Genomic DNA, 20,204 nt, shown 5'->3' with positions numbered 1-20,204 from the left:
TGGGGAGAGAACAGTAGTTGGGACATAAAGGATAAGAAAGTAGCAAGTACAGTAGATTTTCACTGTCCTTCTAAGGCACAACATAAAGACTTAACAACAAAAATTCTAAATTTCCTAGGATAGCCTCATTTTTTTTTTCTTTCAAACCTGGCTCCCTACTGAATTTGAAATTCAAAATTTTACTTCTTGCCTTTAAAAAATTCCTTACTGGTACTCCACCATATCTAGCTTCTCTAATGATTCCATACATGCCCACATGCATTTTTAAGTTAATCCCCAAATTCTATAAATAGTGCTCAAAACTGCATGCAAAAATTTGGATACACACCAAATTTCTGCACGCAATTTGAGTAATGAGGCAATTAGTGTCAATAATTGGCCGCTAACATTATTGGTGATATTTGGAAAGAACATGAATTTATGTGCTCATCTTGCTAGGCACTATTCTATAAAGATGTAAGCATACATGTTTTAGTCCGCAACTGAAAAGGGGTGCTGCCTTGGGAGGAGCATGGGGGGGGGGGGTCTGGGACATTCACTTAAGATTACAGAATATAGGAGACTCACCCCCAGTTTTACTAAGGGGCGCTATGCGTTTTAGCACGCGCTAAATATACACGCTCGCTAACACATCCATAGACTAGCATGCACATGTTAGCATTTAGTGCGTGGTTAGCGCTCGCTAATACACTTAGCACACCTTTGTAAAAGGAGCCTTCAGAATTACAGAATAATTTAGACGTGAGAATTCACACCAGGATTGTTGCAGTTGTCCGGGTCTTGCCATATCTGGGTAGGTAGAATTGATGTTTCAGCCATCATGTTGTGGCCTACAGTTAACAATCTGTAATGAATTATCTCTACCTATCCCTCCCCCCCTTTACAAAACTGTGCAAGCATTTTTAGTTCCTATGAGTGTCAGAGCAGCGCAGAGCATTCAGTGAACCAGTGGCACTAGAAAACGCTTGCGTGGTTTTGTAAAAGAGGGACAAAACTTGGCTATTCTATCAAACTTATGATATATGACTAGGGCAAGCTTAGCTGACTATTTTGTATCTATGAGTGAAGTTGCTGTTTTTTCATGCATGAGATGCTCTTATAAGAAATCATCAATCATAAAAAATAAATAAAAGTCACAATCTGAAAAAGGAATCAGAAAAAAGAAGATTTTTTTCATAAATTCTATACAAAAAGAAGTATTTTTAATCTGTTTAGATATAGGGAACAATTTTCTGTAGCCTATACTTTAGAACATGTGGCCCTTCTAGCTAGTTTTCATAAGCAAATCACTTGAGCTCTGCTGAACATTGGGATAAGCAGATGGAGAGAAGCATTTTTCCTGCTGCTAACTCTGATACCTCCTGCTACTGTAGAGTGGATTAGAAGTGGCAAGGGAGAGTGTCTGAAATATTAAACAGATGAAGGGCAATTTTATAACTTGGCACTTAATGTTATAGAATAGCACTTACGTCTATCGGAGGCACCAATAAATGGCAGTTATGCACATAACTGTTTATATAGAAACAACTTTGGGTTGTTTTGATGATCTTTTGTCAGATGTATCAAATACTGTGATGGGATTTGGCTGATGTAAAGAAAAATTATTGTCTATATAAGTGTTGGTTTATTTAAGGAAAATTGTTTTAGTTTAATCATTGTTTATACTGGGTTATCTGTGGAAAATTTTTACATATATTTTTATTATGCCATTTATTTTTAGTGTAAACCGTTTAAACACTTGCTTGTATTTAGTGATATATCAAACAAAAAAATTGCATGAAATCAAATAAGTGCCAAGTGCTAATCTATAAAATATGCACATGAATTTGCTTAGCAGAGAAGCAGAGTAAATGGAAAAAAACAGAAAAGACAATGGGGGCCACCCGAGGTCTCTGGGGACTGCCATTGGCTCCTGGGCCTTGCATTGAAGAACCCTGTCCTAAAGGATTCTGAAAACTATCTACCTTCGAGATCACCATCTTCCTGTTCTATAGTTTCAGAGTTACCTGGCAAGGATAATGTTTCAGTCACATCATATAAATCACATATCCACAGTATATCATCTAAACGAAAGAAAAAATCTGACCATTGAGGAACCATCATAGATAGGTTTGTGATAAAAATCATCAGATAGAAAAAGAGGTAATTGATGGAAAAAATTACCCAGTTTGTTTATGCGACAAACTCTTCTTTCCATCTGATTGAAAACCCACACTTCATTAGTATGGTACGACCAGGACACAGTCCACCCAGTAGAGCAGATTTGCAGGGAAACTGCTGGATAAATCATTTTGCTGCTGCAGCTCTGAAAAGACTGAGTGGAACAAAGCTAACACTCCCACAAGATGTTAGATGGAACTCTGTAGTGGACGGTTTTGAGTAGAATATCAAGACTCAAAGGTGAAGGGGAAAAATACGTAGAAACTCATAAAGATAAGGCTGAATTGTTTAACAAATATTTCTGTTCTGTGTTCACAGCTGAAGCGCTGGGAGCAGGACCACAGAAGACAAATGCAAACAAGGATGAAGGTGTGATAGACACTGATCAATTTTCAGAGGACTGTGTTTGTGAGGAGCTAGCTAAACTAAAGGTGGAGAAAGCGATGGTGCTGAATGGTGTACTGTACATTCAAAGGTACTGAAGGAACTTAGGGAAATTCTGGTGGCTCCAATGTTTGACCTTTTCAATGCTTCTCTAGTCGGGAGTAGTACCAGAGAACAACAGAAGAGCGAATGTGGTCAGGGCAGGATTAACCAATAGGCCAAGTAGGCACGTGTCTAGGGCCCCGAAATGGTCAGGCGGGCCATATGAAGGAGGGCATCAACATTGTTTTTTCCAAACGGTGATGGGCCCCTCCAGCATCGATTGGCAACGCGGGTCCCACCCTGATCGGCAATGCGGCCCCCCCCCCATCGATGGAAAGTAAGACAACCAAGTAACGCGGGTAAGAAAGGCAATGGGAACTGTAATTGTGCAAGCAGTGCTGCTTGCCCAAAGCTTCCCTCTGACGCAGCTTCCTGTTTCCGCCTGGGCGCATGGTGGGATGGGGCGGGGCAGGGGGGGCCCAGTGTACTTGTGTACCTAGGACCCTCGATGAATTAATCCTGCCCTGGATGTGGTCCTTCTCCACAAAGGTGGAAATAAGGAAGAAGTAAGGAACTACAGGCCAGTAAGTCTGACTCCTGTTTTAAGTAAATTAATAGAAACACTTTTAAAACAGAGAATAGTGGTTTCTAGAATACAGTGAATTACAGGATCTAAGGCAACATGGATTCATTAGAGGTATGTCTTATCAGACACATCTGATCAATTTCTTTGACAGGGTGACCAGAGAATTGGATAGAGGGAGTGAGCTAGATGTGGTGTATTTAGATTTTAGCAAAGCCTTTGACAGTGTTCCACACAAGTGTCTAATAAATAAAATGAGTGCTCTCGGTATGGGCCTCAAAGTGATGGGTCAGGAACTGGTTGATTGTAAGACGACAGAGAGTAAAGGTCAATTGAGATTGCTCTGAGGAAAGGGATGTTACCAGTGGTGTGCCTCAAGGTTTAGTTCTTGGACCTGTTCTTTTTAACATTTTTGTAAATGATATTGCTGAAGGGCTGTCAGGTAAAATTTGCCTCTTTGTGGATGATACCAAAATCTGCAATAGAGTAGACACCCCTGATGGTGTGAATAACATGAGGAAGGTCCTGGTAAAGCTTGAAGAATGGTCTGAAATTTGGCAGCTAAAATTTAATGCTAAGAAATGCAAAGTCATGGGAATGGTACAGTTTAGGGAGTGAAGAACTTTTGTGCATGAAAGATAAGCAGAACTTGGGTGGCCAAACAGGTTGAAAAAGTGACGGCGAAAACTAGAAGTATGCTAGAGTGCACTAGATGTGGTGTATTTAGATTTTAGCAAAGCTTCTGATAGTGTTCCACACAGGTGGCTAATAAATAAACTGAGTGCCCTCAGTATGGGCCTCAAAGTGATGGATTGGATCAAAAATTGGTTGAGTGTAAGACGACAAAGGGTAAAGAGTAATTGAGATTGGTATGAACAGTAGGAAATAAGTGTTGATGCCCTGTATAAGGCTCAGGTGAGACCTCATTTAGAATATTGTGTACAATTCTGGAGACTGCACCTTCAAAAAGATATAAACAGGATGGAGTCGGTCCAGAGGAAGGCTACTAAAATGGTTGGTGGTCTTCATCATCAGGCATATAGGGACAGACAAAGATATCAAAATGTATACTTTGGAGGAAAGACAGGAGAGGGGAGATATGATAGAGATGTTTGAAATTGATGTGAAACTATTTGGCTGCTGGAATCTATTTGGAGAACTTCTTAAGGAGAATCTGTATGGCTATTGGAAGCTGTTCTGAGAATCCCTGAAGAAGCCAAATGTGTTAGTGAAACGAGTACTTGTTGGAGGTTTTGGCTCTGTCATTGAATTGTCTGTGTACTGGGAGAGATTTATGCTTGTCGTTGGAAAAAGAAAAAAAAGTTTGTACCAGTGAATCCTTTCCAGTTTTGTCCTCTGGCGCCAGAGCTAAGTATTTTGCTTCCTTTTTCAGCGATTTTGTATTTTGAACTTTACATTTCACATATTTATAAAAATGTATTATAAAAATTTAAATATATATATAAAAAAAGAATTAAAAATACTATGCTCAGTAGTGGGGTTTTCCCCTTTTAAGATCTTTTTACATTGTGCTGCGGGTGTGAGTTTTTTGCCCATGATAAGAAAAGAATGCCAGCTTTGAATCATCAATGATTGCTGCATGCTAAAAATGTTTTTAAGGATTTTTCTCCTCCTGTTTTTGAATTTCAATGTGGGATCTTAAAGAGGTGGCCCACTGCTGGTGAGTGACATTTTTTGAAATTTTGGGGGGTTTACTGTCACTACATTTTTGATCTTGTGAGATGTTTAAATACCTACGTGGCATAAATGTGCATGAGGCAAGCCTCTTTGAAAGGAAGCTCCAGAATGAGAGGGCATTGGATGAAGTTAAGAGATGATAGGCTCAGGAATAATCTAAGGAAATACTTTTTTACAGAAAATGTTGTAGATGTGTAGAATAGTCTCCTGGTAGAGTTGCTGGAGACCAAAGACTGTGTCTGAATTCAAGAAGGCATGGGGCAGACACATGGGATCTCTTAAGGAGAGGAGGAGATAGTGGATGCTATGGATGGATAGACTGGATGTGCTATTTGGCCTTTATCTGCCATCATGTTTCCATGTTTCTATGTGGAATGAAAATATTAGAATTTCCCTTTCATGAAAAGGGAAAAAGAGGACCTGTGTCCTTGCAACTGTGAAGAAAAAACTCCAGATCTTAAAACAAATAGTAGAAAAGATTATCTAAATATATTACTAGGGTAAAGAAAAATAGAAATATGATTCATGGTTCAAACTATCAAAATCCTGCTGCAACAGTCTGCCACTGTTATATAAGACCCAATTCTCTAAATGGCACCTTAACTTAGGCGCCAGTAGGCACCCTACTGACACCTAAGTTAAGTCCAAAACACCGTTTAAAATGGTTCTTAAAAGAAATTTCAAGGCACCTATTAGCCCATTAAAAAACAGTGCCAGAATTGTGCCTCCAGGGGGCGCTTTATGGCACCTAATGCCACTGTAGGCATGGTTAACACCAGAAATAGCGTTAAGCACTATAAAGCGCCTATGTAAGCGTTATTCATGTCAAAGTTAGGCTCCATAGATGTAGGCCTTGAAAACCCTGGCCTACATTTCCAGCACCTATCTTTGTTGCAGGCACAATTCTCTAAATGGCACTGTCGCATCATTGACACACAATCGGCGGCTGCTTTTAAGATGGCCACCAACAATGGCACCATTTAGAGCACAGGTGTCAAAGTCGGTCCTCGAGGGCCAGACTCCAGTCGGGTTTTCAGGATTTCCCCAATGAATATGCATGAGATCTATTTGCATGCACTGCTTTCAATGCATATTCATTGGGGAAATCCAGAAAACCCGACTGGATTCCGGCCCTCGAGGAGGGACTTTGACACCCCTGATTTAGAGAATCAAGGCCAACTGAACTAAGAGGGCTCTGCAGAGTGGCATGTGTGTAGGAAAACCCAAGTATCCCCAGAAATGTCTGGAAAGACTTTTTCAGAACTCTGTACAATTAGTCTGCAACATAAGATGATGTCATCAACTTGCATAGAGTATCTTTTACAACTACAAAAAAATATTTTGTTTATGTTTAGTTTGAAGAGCATAATACACTTTACAGTCATTTTAAAATAATTTCTGTAGATTAAGTTGTCTTATAACCATGATTAACAGGAACATTTTGACAGACACTTTTTAGAACTTACTTTTTTCATAAATGAGGACCTCAAATCCTCCTCATCTGGTTCAGTTTTTATAGTATTATTTATAAATATTTTATCAAGAAAATCCTTGCTTGGGCTATAATTCTGTTGCCTTTTGTTGTTAATGCTCAGCATTCTTTTTGTAATTTCACCTATAGGAGTTTTACTTTAAAATATAACAAAAGAAAAAAAAAGATTTTGTTATAAGAATTTAAGATCTGTGTCAGTTTTAAGAGAGATTTGCTATTGACATAGAATATAGATCTCTGTTGAAAACAGAATCAGAAGAAGAAAAAAAAAGAAAGCAAAATCAGAATAAAGTGCAACATATGTTCCATATTAAAATAATGTGGCTGCCATGTTGTTTATGCAAACTTTTGAGAGCTATGCTTTCATCCTCATGTAATCAACAGGTCATTTTTCATTTACATCAGTATCCTGCAAACCTTTTTTTTTTTTTTTTTTTTGCTCCAGCACACTAACAGAGCAAATGTTTTTCAGTGGCACACCCACAACCCTGACCTACTCCGCCCTCAGCCCTGCCCCACACAAACCTCGTCTCGTCTTCCCTGAACTCAGGGACATGTCTGGAATGCCTATGAGCATGCGCAGACGTTAATGTGATGATGTCGCATGCATGTGCACGATGTCATCATGTCGACGTCCGTGCATTTCATAAGCCCTGCAGATATGGCCCCGAGCTCAGGGAAAATGAGACAAGATTCATGTGAGGCACCGACACTAGAAATGACACTCATGTGTACTTAAATCCTTGACATCCACCCGGAATCTTGTCGTGGCACACAGTTTACGATTCACTGATTTACCTCATCTATGTCAACCTTTATTCCTACATGCAAAACAATTAATAGGATTTGATTAAGTGGTTCATCTCTGTCCACAGAACTGAAACAGCATATGGATGATTCTATAAAGCATTTTCCTTGAGGTCTGGAGATGTTGGGGGGGTCTGGGGATGTCAGGGGGGTCCAGGGATGTTGGGGAATGTGGAAGGATTTTGGGGTGTCTGGGGGATGTCGAGGGGGTGTAGGGCTCAACGGCTCTTTTTTAATTTGGTTAGTTTGGAAATGTACTGAAGGGGATCGGTGCCTGTGAAGGAGGGAGGAAGAGAGGAATCTCCCTGCCTGTTAGCTGATCCTGGCAGGGGGAATCCCCATCAACTGAGCTGAGCTGATGGGGATCAGCTGATGGCAAGCCCTCAATGTACTGTTTTCGCCTCCATCTTTGGGTTGGTGACCACTGGAGGAGTAAGGAGGGATAGAAATATAGAAACATAGAAATAGACGGCAGATAAGGGCCACGGCCCATCTAATCTGCCCACCCCAATGACCCTCCACTACCTTTCTCTGTGAATAGATCCCATGTGTCTATCCCATTTGGCCTTAAAATCAGGCACGCTGCTGGCCTCAATCACCTGAAGTGGAAGACTATTCCGGCGATCAACCACCCTTTCAGTGAAAAATAATTTCCTGGTGTCCCCGTGCAGTTTCCCACCCCTGATTTTCCACGGATGCCCCCTTGTTGCCGTGGGACCCTTGAAAAAGAAGATATCTTCTTCCACCTCGATGCGGCCCGTGAGATACTTGAATGTCTCGATCATGTTCATGCCTTAATCCCTCCAGTGTTCATCTGGTCAGTTTAAGCAGCTTTGGGGCACTTAGATGCAACTAAAACAGATCTAACTATTGGCATCTAAGCTTCATCTAGGATGTCCTGGGAAACCTTTGATTATCGCTGCAGGACATCCAGTTCTAAGCCTACCCAATGTCCGTCCATAACATTCCTCCCAACACTGCCCTTTGAGCTCTGGATGCACAGCAGCCTATTAATGCTCCTGGACATCCAGAAAATCAGTATCGATTATCGGCACTTGGACATTCCAGCTATTAGGACGTCCAAGTGCTGACTTGGGCTGGTTTTTGGATGTTTCAAAGTTTTGATTGTGAACCTCACAGACTCTTGTGTTAGAAAGCTGAAGAAACTACATGAAGAGTATTCGTCTCTAAAGAAACACAGAACTTGTCAATGAGAAGGTGTCAGACAGAATGAAGAAATCTTTAAAAGTGAACTCAAACAGTTGCTTGATATTTCAAAAAAAAGATGATACGACAACATAAAAATGAAGATTGAGAATTCCTACAGAAGCAAAAGCAGAACTTGTTTTCTTGCTGTGTGAGTGGAGTTGACCTTCAAACAACTGCAAAAGAATGCAGAAAGAGGGATATGCCTCATTGAAAAATACAACGATACTTTGACAAAAGATGAAGAACAGTAGCAATTTGTTCTTCGGCTAGTGGCCAGCCACTAAAACATTAGAACAGGGGTAGGGAACTCCGGTCCTCGAGAGCCGTATTCCAGTCGGGTTTTCAGGATTTCCCCAATGAATATGCATTGCAAGCAGTGCATGCAAATAGATCTCATACATATTCATTGGGGAAGTCCTGAAAACCCGACTGGAATATGGATCTCGAGGACCAGAGTTCCCTACCCCTGCATTAGAACATAAGAATTGCTGCTGCTGGGTCAGACCAGTGGTCCATCGTGCCCGGCAGTCCGCTCACGTGGCGGCCCCCAAGTCAAAGACCAGTGCTCTAAAATGAGTCCAGCCTCACCTGTGTACGTCCCAGTTTAGCAGGAACTTGTCCAGTTTAGCCTTGAAACCCTGGAGAATGTTTTCCCCTACAATAGACTCTGGAAGTTTCCTTCTGCATCAAAGGCAGCTCCTATGTCATAGACCGTTGATTATTTGTCAAGTGCACAAGAATTACAATATACTGTTAAGTTTAGGGATAGTTTAAAAAAAAAAAAAAAAAACCCCAGCGAGGTGGGGCAACCCCTAAACTTTGCTTAAGTCAAATTTTGTGTGTTTTTCATTTTTATATAAAGGAATAAAATTAGCCTTGTGGACAAACAAAGGGGTGATTTTACTAAGGATTGCTAGCCATTTTAACGCGTGCTAAACGCTAATGCATCCATTATAGTCTATGGATGCATTAGCGTTTATTGCGCTCTAAAACACCTAGCGCGCCTTAGTAAAAGGACCCCAAAATGTGTTAAGTAATTTTGTTTGAACCACTCTAATAAACAGCCAGTTAAAAAATGATTGGTTAAGTGCAATATTCTGTACTTAACCACATAAGATGAATCACTTAGATAGGATTATGTTTTAGGTGGTCTTTTTTATGTAGTAATTTCTTGTGCCGACTCCACCCCTGAACCATCCACAAAATAGCTGGTTTTGAATATGTCTGGTTAGGGCCAGACAAACGATTTAAATGGCCAGGTGTCATTTCTGGCCGTGTAAATTGTTTTAAATATTGACCTCTATGATTTTTCAGAGATACAATACTGCACTTTTGATTCCCTCTCTTCTGTTGTACGGAGATACAGTAAACATTTTGGGGTTAATATTGAGCCTGATTTGGGTATTTTTTTGAAACGCTGACCATTACATGCAGATATGGGCCCAGATATTCTGCGCTAGGTCAAATCTGGACACCTGAGCTGAATATCCAATAATAGATCAGTGGCTGCCACAAGTTATCCAAATTCAGCTGATATTCAGTGCCGGTGTCCAGGTAGCTGTCCAGGCAAATTAGAACACATTTTTTCAGCCCAGACAGGGCACTGGCTCTGTTTGTTTTGTTATTTTTACTATCTTTTTCATTTTATTGAATTTGTTATTTTAGTTATTACTTTGATTTTTTTTTCTTTTCTTTTGTAACATTTTATTATACTGCTTTTTGGCGCAGATTCTGTAAAAGACACTTAAAGTTAGGCACCCAGAACAGCACCTAACTTACTGTAATTATTTAAAAAGCCTTAATTGGTGCTGTTAATTAAAAATTGCAATTAATTATTTATTATTTATTATTAGGATTTTTTTTTATAGACCACCTATCAAGGTTATCTAAGCGGTTTTACAATCAAATTGCAATTAAATCACAATTAATTAGATAATAGGTGCCTACCACTCTGAAGTAGACGTCTACTCCAAGGTACCTACTAGAACATAGGCATGTGTGTTTTGACAGGCACACTCATTTAGGCCAAGAAAACCCTGGCATAAATAGAGTGCGCCTAAGGTTTCAATGCCTACTGATGCTTAACACCACTTTAGATACCTCTAAGCACAATTCTATAAATGGAGCCTAACTTGTCATTGACGCTTGCACTCCTTGGCGCCCACTTATTAGACGCCGTTTATAGAATCAGAACCTTTGTTCTGAAAAGTAAAGCAGTATATCAAATGCAATAAAACATAAAACGTATCAGCAGTGCCCAGATAATTTCCAGCACTGGCTCAGCTCTGCCCTACCCTGGCACTAACCAGAAAGTGCCACTGAATATCAGAACAGACCCCCAGCACTAACCTGAGAGTGCCATGGAGTTCTGTACTGATATTCAGTAGCACACCCTGGTTAAGTTCTGTTGAGCATCAGCATCATACCCAGTCATCAGTAGCTGGGTAGAAAACCTCTTACACAGTTAAATAGCATCAACCCCTTTTAGAAGATATTAGAGCTATGATAATGATGCACCAAAATAATATAAACCCGCACTGAATATGGAAAGGATAATTTTTATAGGTCATTTATCCATGTAGATAACTTTTTACTCCACCCTAATGGCTATTTTAAAATTGCTCGCCTGTGTTCGGAGTCATTCTTGGAGGTGGGGTTAGGTTGATATGCATAAGCCTCTGAGGGAACTCTTTTTCCTTTCACGATGAAAACTGGTATGACAACTGGGCGGAGGGGGAGGGAGCGCAGGAAAGCATCCATGGACTTTGCAATAATTTGAGCTGTTAGAAAATTATTCTCATACTCGTATACCACATAATCTCAAGGACCAGATGTCTTAAGCATAGAACTGTAAATTCTGATGCTATAACTCCGATATATAACCATAAAATTTTATATTACTCCTCTATGGTCATAATATCGACACAGAATATCGTTAAAAAATATTCTTCCTAAAGATAACAGCAGCCTGTTTCTTAAATGTTTAAAGCCAGATTGAGCTTCAGACACAGTAAATTCAACAGCCAGTAATAGATCATGTCATCTAGGGGAAAATACAATGCAGGCTGCTAAATATCTGCCGATTTCCATGAACAATCTGTGGAGAGTTCTTGACACCTACTAGTACTTTGTTATTTTACATGAAGCTGCCTTCAGACTCCATACTTCCACAGAACTGCATATTTCTCTCACTGGTCTCATTTTATTTTTATGAGCCTTGTATTACAATGAATACTCTTTAGCAAACCAATATTAACAGCATTATTACTTTAGACCTAGTGTGCCTGCAAGCATATTTTCAGAAGTAAAGGAATATTTTTAAAGCAAAATCCCTTCTTCTGGATAATGCACCAGATGCAATATAGAATTAGAACATTTTCTGTGATCATTTTCTGTAATCATTTCAGATTTAAAGGATAAACTTCCACTCATATTTCATCAAGACTTACAAATTTCTTAAAATTCAAGAAATTGGTGAATGTGTCCAAATGGCATATTAAATTTAATGTGGACAAATGCAAAGTGATGCACATTGGGAAGAATAACCCAAATCATAGTTACCAGATGCTTGGATCCACCTTGGGGGTCAGCGGCCAGGAGAAAGATCTGGGTGTCATTGTAGACAATATACTTAAACCTTCTGCCTAATGTCTGGCGGCGCCCAAAAAACAAAGAAAATGCTAGGAATTATTAGAAAAAGGATGGTAAACAAGACTAACGAAAGATTAGGTTCTTACCTTTGCTAATCTTCTTTCTTATAAATCCTCACTTTATTCCGGGACCTGTGGGTTTTTTACCTCCTCCCGCCAGGGATTTATAGGAAGCCTCAAACATTTGAAGCTTTTACCCCCTCCCTCTCACACCTTACCACTGAGCATGCTCCTCTGGATTCCAGTCAGTCTTTAAGCAGCCAGGAACATCTGTAGAGGATAAACAAGAGAGAGAGAGGAACGGGGAATTCCCTGACAAGCAAATCAGTTCTGCTCATATAAACAAATGTAACAGCAATGCAAAACAAAAAAGCACATTTACTTACCGTAACAGGTGTTATCCAGGGACAGCAGGCAGTTATTCTCACATGTGGGTGATGTCACCGACGGAGCCCCGGTATGGACACTTTAAAAGTGCCTCACCACTTTAGGACTTTCAGAAAGTTCACAATAGCCCACACTGTGCATGTGCAAGTGCCTACCTGCCTGACGTAGGCGCGCGGTCCCTCAATTTAGTAAGCCAGCTGAGAAGCCAACCAGGGGAGGTGGGTGGGTTGTGAGAATATCATGCAAGTAGACCTCCATCAGATCGAGAGAAGTCAGATACTCCCCTGGCTGCAATGCCAGAATCACAGACCGCAGCGTCTCCATGCAAAAAGATGGAACTCTGAGAGCCCTGTTGACCCCTTTCAAATCTAAGATGGGCCGAAAGGACCCCTCTTTCTTGGGCACCACAAAGTAAATTAAGCACCTGCTGGTGCACCACTTCTAAGGGGGTACTGGAACTACTGCTTTGAGGTCTAACAATCTTTGAAGGATCTGGCAAAAAGCCTACTTCTTCCACGCTGCCTGACAAGGAAAAGCTAGAAAATGGTCTGGCAGGGAATGCGCACACTCCAGAGCATAACCGTCCCGAATCACCTCCAGGACCCACTGATTGGACGTAATCTCTGCCCACTTTGGAGAAAACTCACGCAGCCAGCCATCCACCGAACTAGAGGGGGCGCCAGCAAGGAGTCATTGGGCAGGATGGATAGCAGGGGAACCGGCGGAGGGATTCCCAGCTCCCCAAAAGGACTGCATGCGCTGTGAGAAATGACCCCTTGGGAAAAACCAGAGGTCGGGAAGAAAGCAGCCCCATGCCCAGGATGGTATCTGCAGAAATCCTGCAGATGCCCCCCGAGCAGTGCCATCCCGAACAGCTGGGTGGACATGGTCCCCAGGCAGACAGGGCACTTTAGAGTTTGTCAGAGTATGAACTAACTTATCCAAATCCTCTCCAAACAAGAAAGACCCCAGAAAGGGAAATTTTGTGTGTTAAGTCTTGGACGCCACATCCGCCGACCAAGCGTGAAGCCACAAGGCACAACGAGCGGCTACCCCGAAAGCCATGGACTTGGCCAACATCTGCAACAAGTCATAGAGGGTGTCCATCTCAATCTTTGCCACCTCCTGATCCACCAAGGACCAGTCATCAGATTCGCGGTCAAGGACATGCTCGGCCCACCGAAACACGGCCCGAGCCACCAGCCCCCCACAAATTGCCGCCTGGACCCCCAAGGCAGAGACATCAAAATTCTGATTAAGGGTCTCCAACTTATACTCCTCAGGCACCGTATGCAGCTTAGCAATAGAAGAGACAACTGCGTCCACCACTGGCAACTTCAAGGTAGCCCTATCCCCCTCCGGGATGGAATACAAATGAGCCATGGAGCACGTAAACTGAAAAGGTGCCTCCGGTGTATTCCACTGTGCCAGCACAATATCTCAAATATCCTGATGCATAGGAAAGGAGCGGGATGCAGAGCGGATCCCATTAAGAAGTGGGTCCCACACACACGGGGCCTTCTGCGGTGCTTCCTCAAAGCGCAACACTGAGGAGACTTGTTTAATCAGATCCGGAAGCTCGTCCCTCTGAAAAAGGCGCGCCATGGATGCCTCCTTGCCGGTAGACGGAAGCGCAGAGGCCCCACTACCAGCGGCCGTCCCCTCAAGAGGATCCTGGAGGTCTCCCCAATGGTCCAGGTCCTCATCCAGGTCAAAACGCTCCTCAGAAAACAAGTCCTCATCCCAGGCCACCCACGGACGCATGGACGAGGGAGCATGAGGGGGTGCTAAAGGCGTAGAGGGAGACAGAACCGCAGGGGGTGTGGAGGGAAACCCTACTCGAGACCCCTGGGATGAATGCAGGACCCCCAGCCACCTGAAAATATGCTTCGCATAAAGCAAAAAGAAAATCAGGAGAAAACCCCCCTGGCGGCCCAATGGGACTCCCCGCCACATCAGGGGATCTGGCTAAAACCTGCCCCTATTTATCCAAGAGAGGGGGAAGGTCACCTGAGGCTGCAAACAAAATGGAGGGGCTTTCCGCCAAAAACAACCCCTCCATGGCCTGTAGCGGCTGGGAAGCCTGAACTGTCCCAGCTGCTAAAGTAGGCAAGCCAGCAGTAGCAGTAAGGAAATCCCCAACCGCTTCAGCGGTAAGGGAATCCTTTTTACCCTGACCGTCAGCAGCTGAGGAAATCCCTCCGTGGGCAGCAGGGAAAGCCTGGGCTTCCCCGCTGTCAGCTGCTGACTCGCGAGGCACTTGCGGTAGGGTTCCGTGACTGCCGGCACTCGACGTCACAAGTGCCTCATGTCTGGAGCACTTAGCTACATTAAAAAGTGCCGGTTAGTAGAAAAATACAGTAATTTACACTAAATTTAAAGGGAAAGCAGCCTTTTTGACCGGCACTGCCTCAGGATTTTTTTTTTTTCACAGAACAGACTCCACTGGCTCTCTAAGCAGTATGCCTTACCTGAATTGGGGGCAAGGCTTACTGCTGAGGCACCTCTACAAAAAAGTTGGGGAGGTGGAGGAAGGGGGGGGAGGAAGGGGGGGAGGGACCCAGCACGAGACCCGCCGGGTGTGACATCCCAAAGGTCAGACAGATCCCCAAACAGGGCCCACCCAAGCTCAGTCCGGCACAAAAATGTAGACAAGGAGCCCTAAACAAATTCCAACAGCCCTAACCAAGGGAAAGATTCAGAGGGTTTTTTTCATCTTGAGAAACAGAGTAGACAGAAAACAGTTGGAGTAAGAAGGGCAAGTGAGTAGTTGGGAAGCAGGGAGAAACAGTTTGTCTCTCTCTGGTTAATAGTTTTGTGTGAGCTGGTAGAAAATTTCTCTAAGCAGCTGGTTACCTCTATACATGTAGATCTGGGGATCAATGTAGGGTTACCAGATGTCCAGGAATCCTAATCCATACCAAGTACTAATTTCTACTATCCTTTCCTCTCCTTTAGAGATGTTCTGTGCTTGTCTCATGTTTTCTTGAGATCAGATACAGCCTCATCTCCATCATATCCACTGGGAGGCCATTCCATGCATCAATCACCCTTTCTGTAAATACCTCCACCCTAACCCCACCCTATCTATCTGACCTATAGAAGGTGATCCATGATCTTCCCTACTATCCCCAAGAACACCTCCACTGAATGCAGATAAAAATAAATATGTACTTTTAACCAAAACATAGGTTGGTGATTTTCAAAATAACTCATACAGGTTAAACAGAAATTGCTTTAAAAACTGCCCTATGCTGAATATTTCCAGTTCTAGAGAAAATGAAATATCACCTACCTTAATTGTTTTCTTGTTAAATATCCCCGTATTATTCTTTGGACAATCAACACTGGTGAATTATGAGCTAGGATATGATTGATCTTTGAAATAATGTCTCTGACCACACTGATTTCATCCTGAAATGATGCTTCCTATGTGAAGTAAAAATATCGATCAGACTTTCATGTAATCTGCTTTTTTCTTTTTTTACTAGTAAATAGATTATAAAGTGAACTATTTTAAAATAAAAATGTATTGAAAGATTAGGTTCATACCTGGATAATCTTCTTTCAGTTAATCTTCTCAGGAGTCCGTACATTAGGCGATCAATCCATTTCCGCGAACTGGGTTTTGAAGAAGTATGTTACTCACAACTTTCAGTGCCTCACACTTTGCCAGTGAAGTGTAGTGCCCCCTTCAGTTACATTCCAAAGCATTCAATAGCCATTGGAATAAAATACAAAGAAGGAGGGGGTACAGGGAACTTCCCCGCAAACATCATACAATTCTGTTTGCTCTGCAACTTAGAAAAAAGAACAATTATCAACAGGAATTTATAACAGAGCAGCAATAGTGAACCAACCTGCTATGTGCAACAAGCACTAACATCAAAGGAGCCCTGCAACACGGCAATGACCCAAAACACTCCAATAAATCCTGGCTGAAAACTAAGAAATGGACCGTCCTGGAGTGGCTGAGTTAAAGCCCTGATCTTAATCCCATTGAGATGCTGTGGAGTGATTTGAAACGGGCTGTACATGCAAGAAACCCCTCAAACTTCTCACAGCTGAAAGAATTCTGCATTGAGGAGTGGACCAAACTTTCTTCAGACCGATGTCAAAAACTGGTAGATGGTTACAAGAAGCGTCTCACTGCAGTTATTTCAGCCAAAGGGGGTAACACTAGCTATTAGGGTGTAGGGTGTCCTAATTTATTCCTCAGTTAGAATACACATTTTTGTGTTTATCTTTTGTTTCATGAGTAAATCAAGGAAAATTTTTGTTGTTTACCTGCTATTACATCACTTTTTTTTTCCAGAGATAAATAAAAAAAAAAGATTTGACATCCATATGTGAACATTTCTTAAGAAAGAACTGAATATTTCATAGGGTGTCCTAATTTTTTCATGTGACGGTACGTGTCTACAAACAAGAAAACCCCAAAACCTAGGAGAGAAAGGAAAGAACAGATAAACAATCCCAGGAACATGATAACACACCCCAGGAACATGATAACACACATAGACAAACAGAGACAAACCCCAAGGGAAGGCCTCTGGATTGATCAGTCAGGAATAAACGAAAGAATACTAGCAGATAAGAACAATTTTTCCTTCCATTTTGCCAAAGATAAATCCAGAGATGTATGGGATGTATCCAAGCAATCCTCGAGTCAAGTGGGAACTGGCAATCTCTGCAGAAAGGTGTGAAGCACAGAAAGCCATATCCAGGCAAAAAACATCCAACTGCTAGTACTTCAGAAAGGTGTGAGAAGACAACCAAACCACATAAGACATTAAACTTGTCTTCTTCCTAGTCTGGAGCAGCATAGTAATGATATCCTTCTGATATCCCTTCAACTCAGTCTCAACCTCTCAATAGTCAGAGAACAACAGAACCCTCTGGGGTGGAAAGTGAAGTGGGCTGTTGATCTGTAACTGAATTAGGTCCACGTACTAAGAGTGCCTGATTCAATCTAGCACTATCAGAATCACAGCAGCAGGATAAAGGTGAAGCCAGGTGAAGCCACCATCAGCTGCTGAATTTTGCCTGGAACGTCCAAGGAAGATTACATTACATTACGTTAGGGATTTTTATTCCGCCATTACCTTGCAGTTCAAGGCGGATTACAAAAGAATTATCAAGGAAGTATTACAACAAGAACTTACAAAAAATAAAGAAATTTGGTCATTTTCAAAAAGAGTAGGAAATAAGTATGTTTATTTGTTTGGGTTAGTTGGCTTTAGTGAGAGGTGGTGTTTGAAACTTGCTGTGTTATATCTTTTTTCAGGGATTTCTTGAAGAGTATGGTCTTTATTTCTTTTCTAAAAGTTTTGTAGTCTAGGGATGCCGTCAGTAGACTGGCGATTTGGTTGTTTAGTTTGGCTGCTTGAGTGTCTAGGAGGCCATCATATAGTTTTTTCCGTTTGAACCTCCTTAATTGGGGGTTATAAGAATGGGGTGTGAGTTTTCCTATGTCTGGTTGATGTGTTGTGGATGAGGCGGTTATTCAGATAGTTTGGACTGTCTCCGTATAAAGTCTTATATAGTAGACAGTAGAATTTAAATTGTATTCTTGCTTGGATGGACTACATAGTGTGCAGAAGTGGGAGCCCAATGAAAAAGCAGTGGAAGCAAAAACGGACACTTGTGAAACTCTGCCCGGGGTAAAACATCCAGTCCTGATGCCATGATGCTTAGTTTCTGCATGTAATCCCATGCCCAAGGGGCCTAGTGACTAATGAAACTGGAAATCTGCACAACAATCTTTTTCTGATGCGAAACTGGAAGGAACTTCCTCCCTTCTTGGGTTTCAAAGATAACGCTGAGATATTCAAGAAACTGAGAGGGGGTGAGAGAACTCTCGAAAAGGTTAAAAACTCAAGCCAACCACCAAAGAAGACTGGTCACTCTGGTCTTTACCTGCATTGAGGACATACTGATCAGTCAGTCTTCCAGAAAAAGATAAACCTAAATTCCTTTTCAGCACAGAAACAACTACTACTACTTATCATTTCTATAGTGCTGGTAGATGCATGCAGCACTGCTACCACCACCACCTTTGAAAAGGTCCTGGGGGCATTGACCAAACCGAAGGGCATAGCCTGAAACTGAAAATGTTCCCTGAGAACAGAGAAGCAGAGCAACACTGATTTGGTAGCCAAATGGGGATGTGAAAATATCCCTCCTTCATGGTTTCAAGGTTTCTATCTGAAAATGCTTGACCTTGAGGGCCTTGTTGACATGTTTCAGATTGAAAGAAACATAGAAACATGATGGCAGGTAAAGGCCAAATGACTCATCCAGTATGCCCATCTGCAGTAACCATTATCTCTTCCTATCTCTAAGAGATCACAAGTACCTATCCCAGGCTTTCTTGAATTCAGACACAGTTTCTGTCTCCACCACCTCTTCTGGGAGACTGTTCCACGCATCTACCACCCTTTCAGTAAAAAAGTTTTTCCTTTGATTACTCCGGAACCTATCACCTCTTAACTTCATCTTATGCCCTCTCAATCCACAGCTTCCTTTCAAATGAGAGACACGACTCATGCGCAGGGTCTAACACTCCTCCATCTCTATTCACATTTGACTTCTGCAGTGCTTCAGCCTTGAAAACAGAACAGAAATATTTGTTAAATAATTCAGCCTTTTCTTTATCAGCTTCTACATATTTCTCCCCTTTCACCTTTGAGTTTCACAATGCCACTTTTGCAATTCTTCCTATCACTAATATATCTAAAAATTGTCTTGTCTCCCCATTTTACCCATGTCAACTATTTTCTTTTCCATGTGCATCTTTACTTTCCTGACTACACGACCAGCCTCTCTTAACTTTTCCAGATATTTTTGCCTGCCTTCCTCTTTCTGCAATATTTTGTAGTTTATAAAAGCTAACCTCTTATTCCTTACCTTCTCAGCTACTACTTTTGAGAACCAAAGCAGCCTTCTTTCCCTTACTTTTACTTACTTGCCTCACAAAAAGGTTTGTCGCGTGTACAATTATTGCTTTCAGTTTTGCCCACTGCATTTCCACTTCTTCCAGACGTTCCCATCCAGACAATTCCTTGATGTAATCTCCCATCCGAACAAAGTTAGTTTAAAAAAAATCTAGAACCTTTGCTTTTGAATGAGCCCTCCCTATACCCATCTTAATATTAAACCATATCATGCAAAGATCACTGGATGCCAGATAATCACCCACTGTAACATCAGAAACACTTTCCCCATTGGTAAGCACTAAGTCCAGTATGACCCCATCCCATGTGGGTTCCATTACCAACTGCTTGAACAGTTCTTGTACAGAATCCAGGATCTCTCTACTTCTAGAAGACCTCGCAATAGGGATACACCAATAAACATCTGACATGTTAAAATCACCTATTAGAAAAACTTCCCGTTTTTTAGATATATTCTGAATGTCTATTAAATCTCTATACTTTTCTTCTGTCTGTGAAGAAGGCCTGTATATCACACCAATGTAACTATATTCACCATTCCCTCTTTCCAAATTGATCCACAGTGCCTCTTTCTTGCCCTGCAGATCCTGCAATTGTGTGGCTTTAATATGATCTTTAACATATAATGCTACTCCCCCTCCTATTCTTCCTACCCTTTCCTGAACAGATTATACCCCGGTATAACTACATCCTAGTCATGGTTCTCTGTGAATCATGTCTGTGAACCATTAACGCTATTATATTCATTCATTAAATTTATTCATTAAATTTTTTATACTGTTCTCCTAGAAGAGCTCAGAACGGTTTACATGAGTTTATTCAGGTACTCAAGCATA

General features: G+C 41.6%; 1 protein-coding gene across 1 annotated transcript in view; it reads right to left on the bottom strand.

The window, feature by feature from the left end:
* The window catches only part of LRRIQ3 (leucine rich repeats and IQ motif containing 3), a 66,479-nt gene that overhangs the window by 27,253 nt on the left and 19,022 nt on the right, over window positions 1-20,204 (bottom strand). The window contains exons 4-5 of the mRNA XM_033915969.1: window positions 15,708-15,841; window positions 6,334-6,496 (exon numbers count right to left, since the gene is read on the bottom strand). Of these exons, the coding sequence (XP_033771860.1) occupies window positions 6,334-6,496; window positions 15,708-15,841 (297 nt within the window). The remainder of the gene's footprint in view (window positions 1-6,333; window positions 6,497-15,707; window positions 15,842-20,204) is intronic.

The sequence above is a fragment of the Geotrypetes seraphini genome, chromosome 12, assembly GCF_902459505.1.
Source record: "Geotrypetes seraphini chromosome 12, aGeoSer1.1, whole genome shotgun sequence".
Lineage (NCBI taxonomy): Eukaryota > Metazoa > Chordata > Amphibia > Gymnophiona > Dermophiidae > Geotrypetes > Geotrypetes seraphini.
This window is presented reverse-complemented; position numbering and strand designations above follow the sequence as displayed.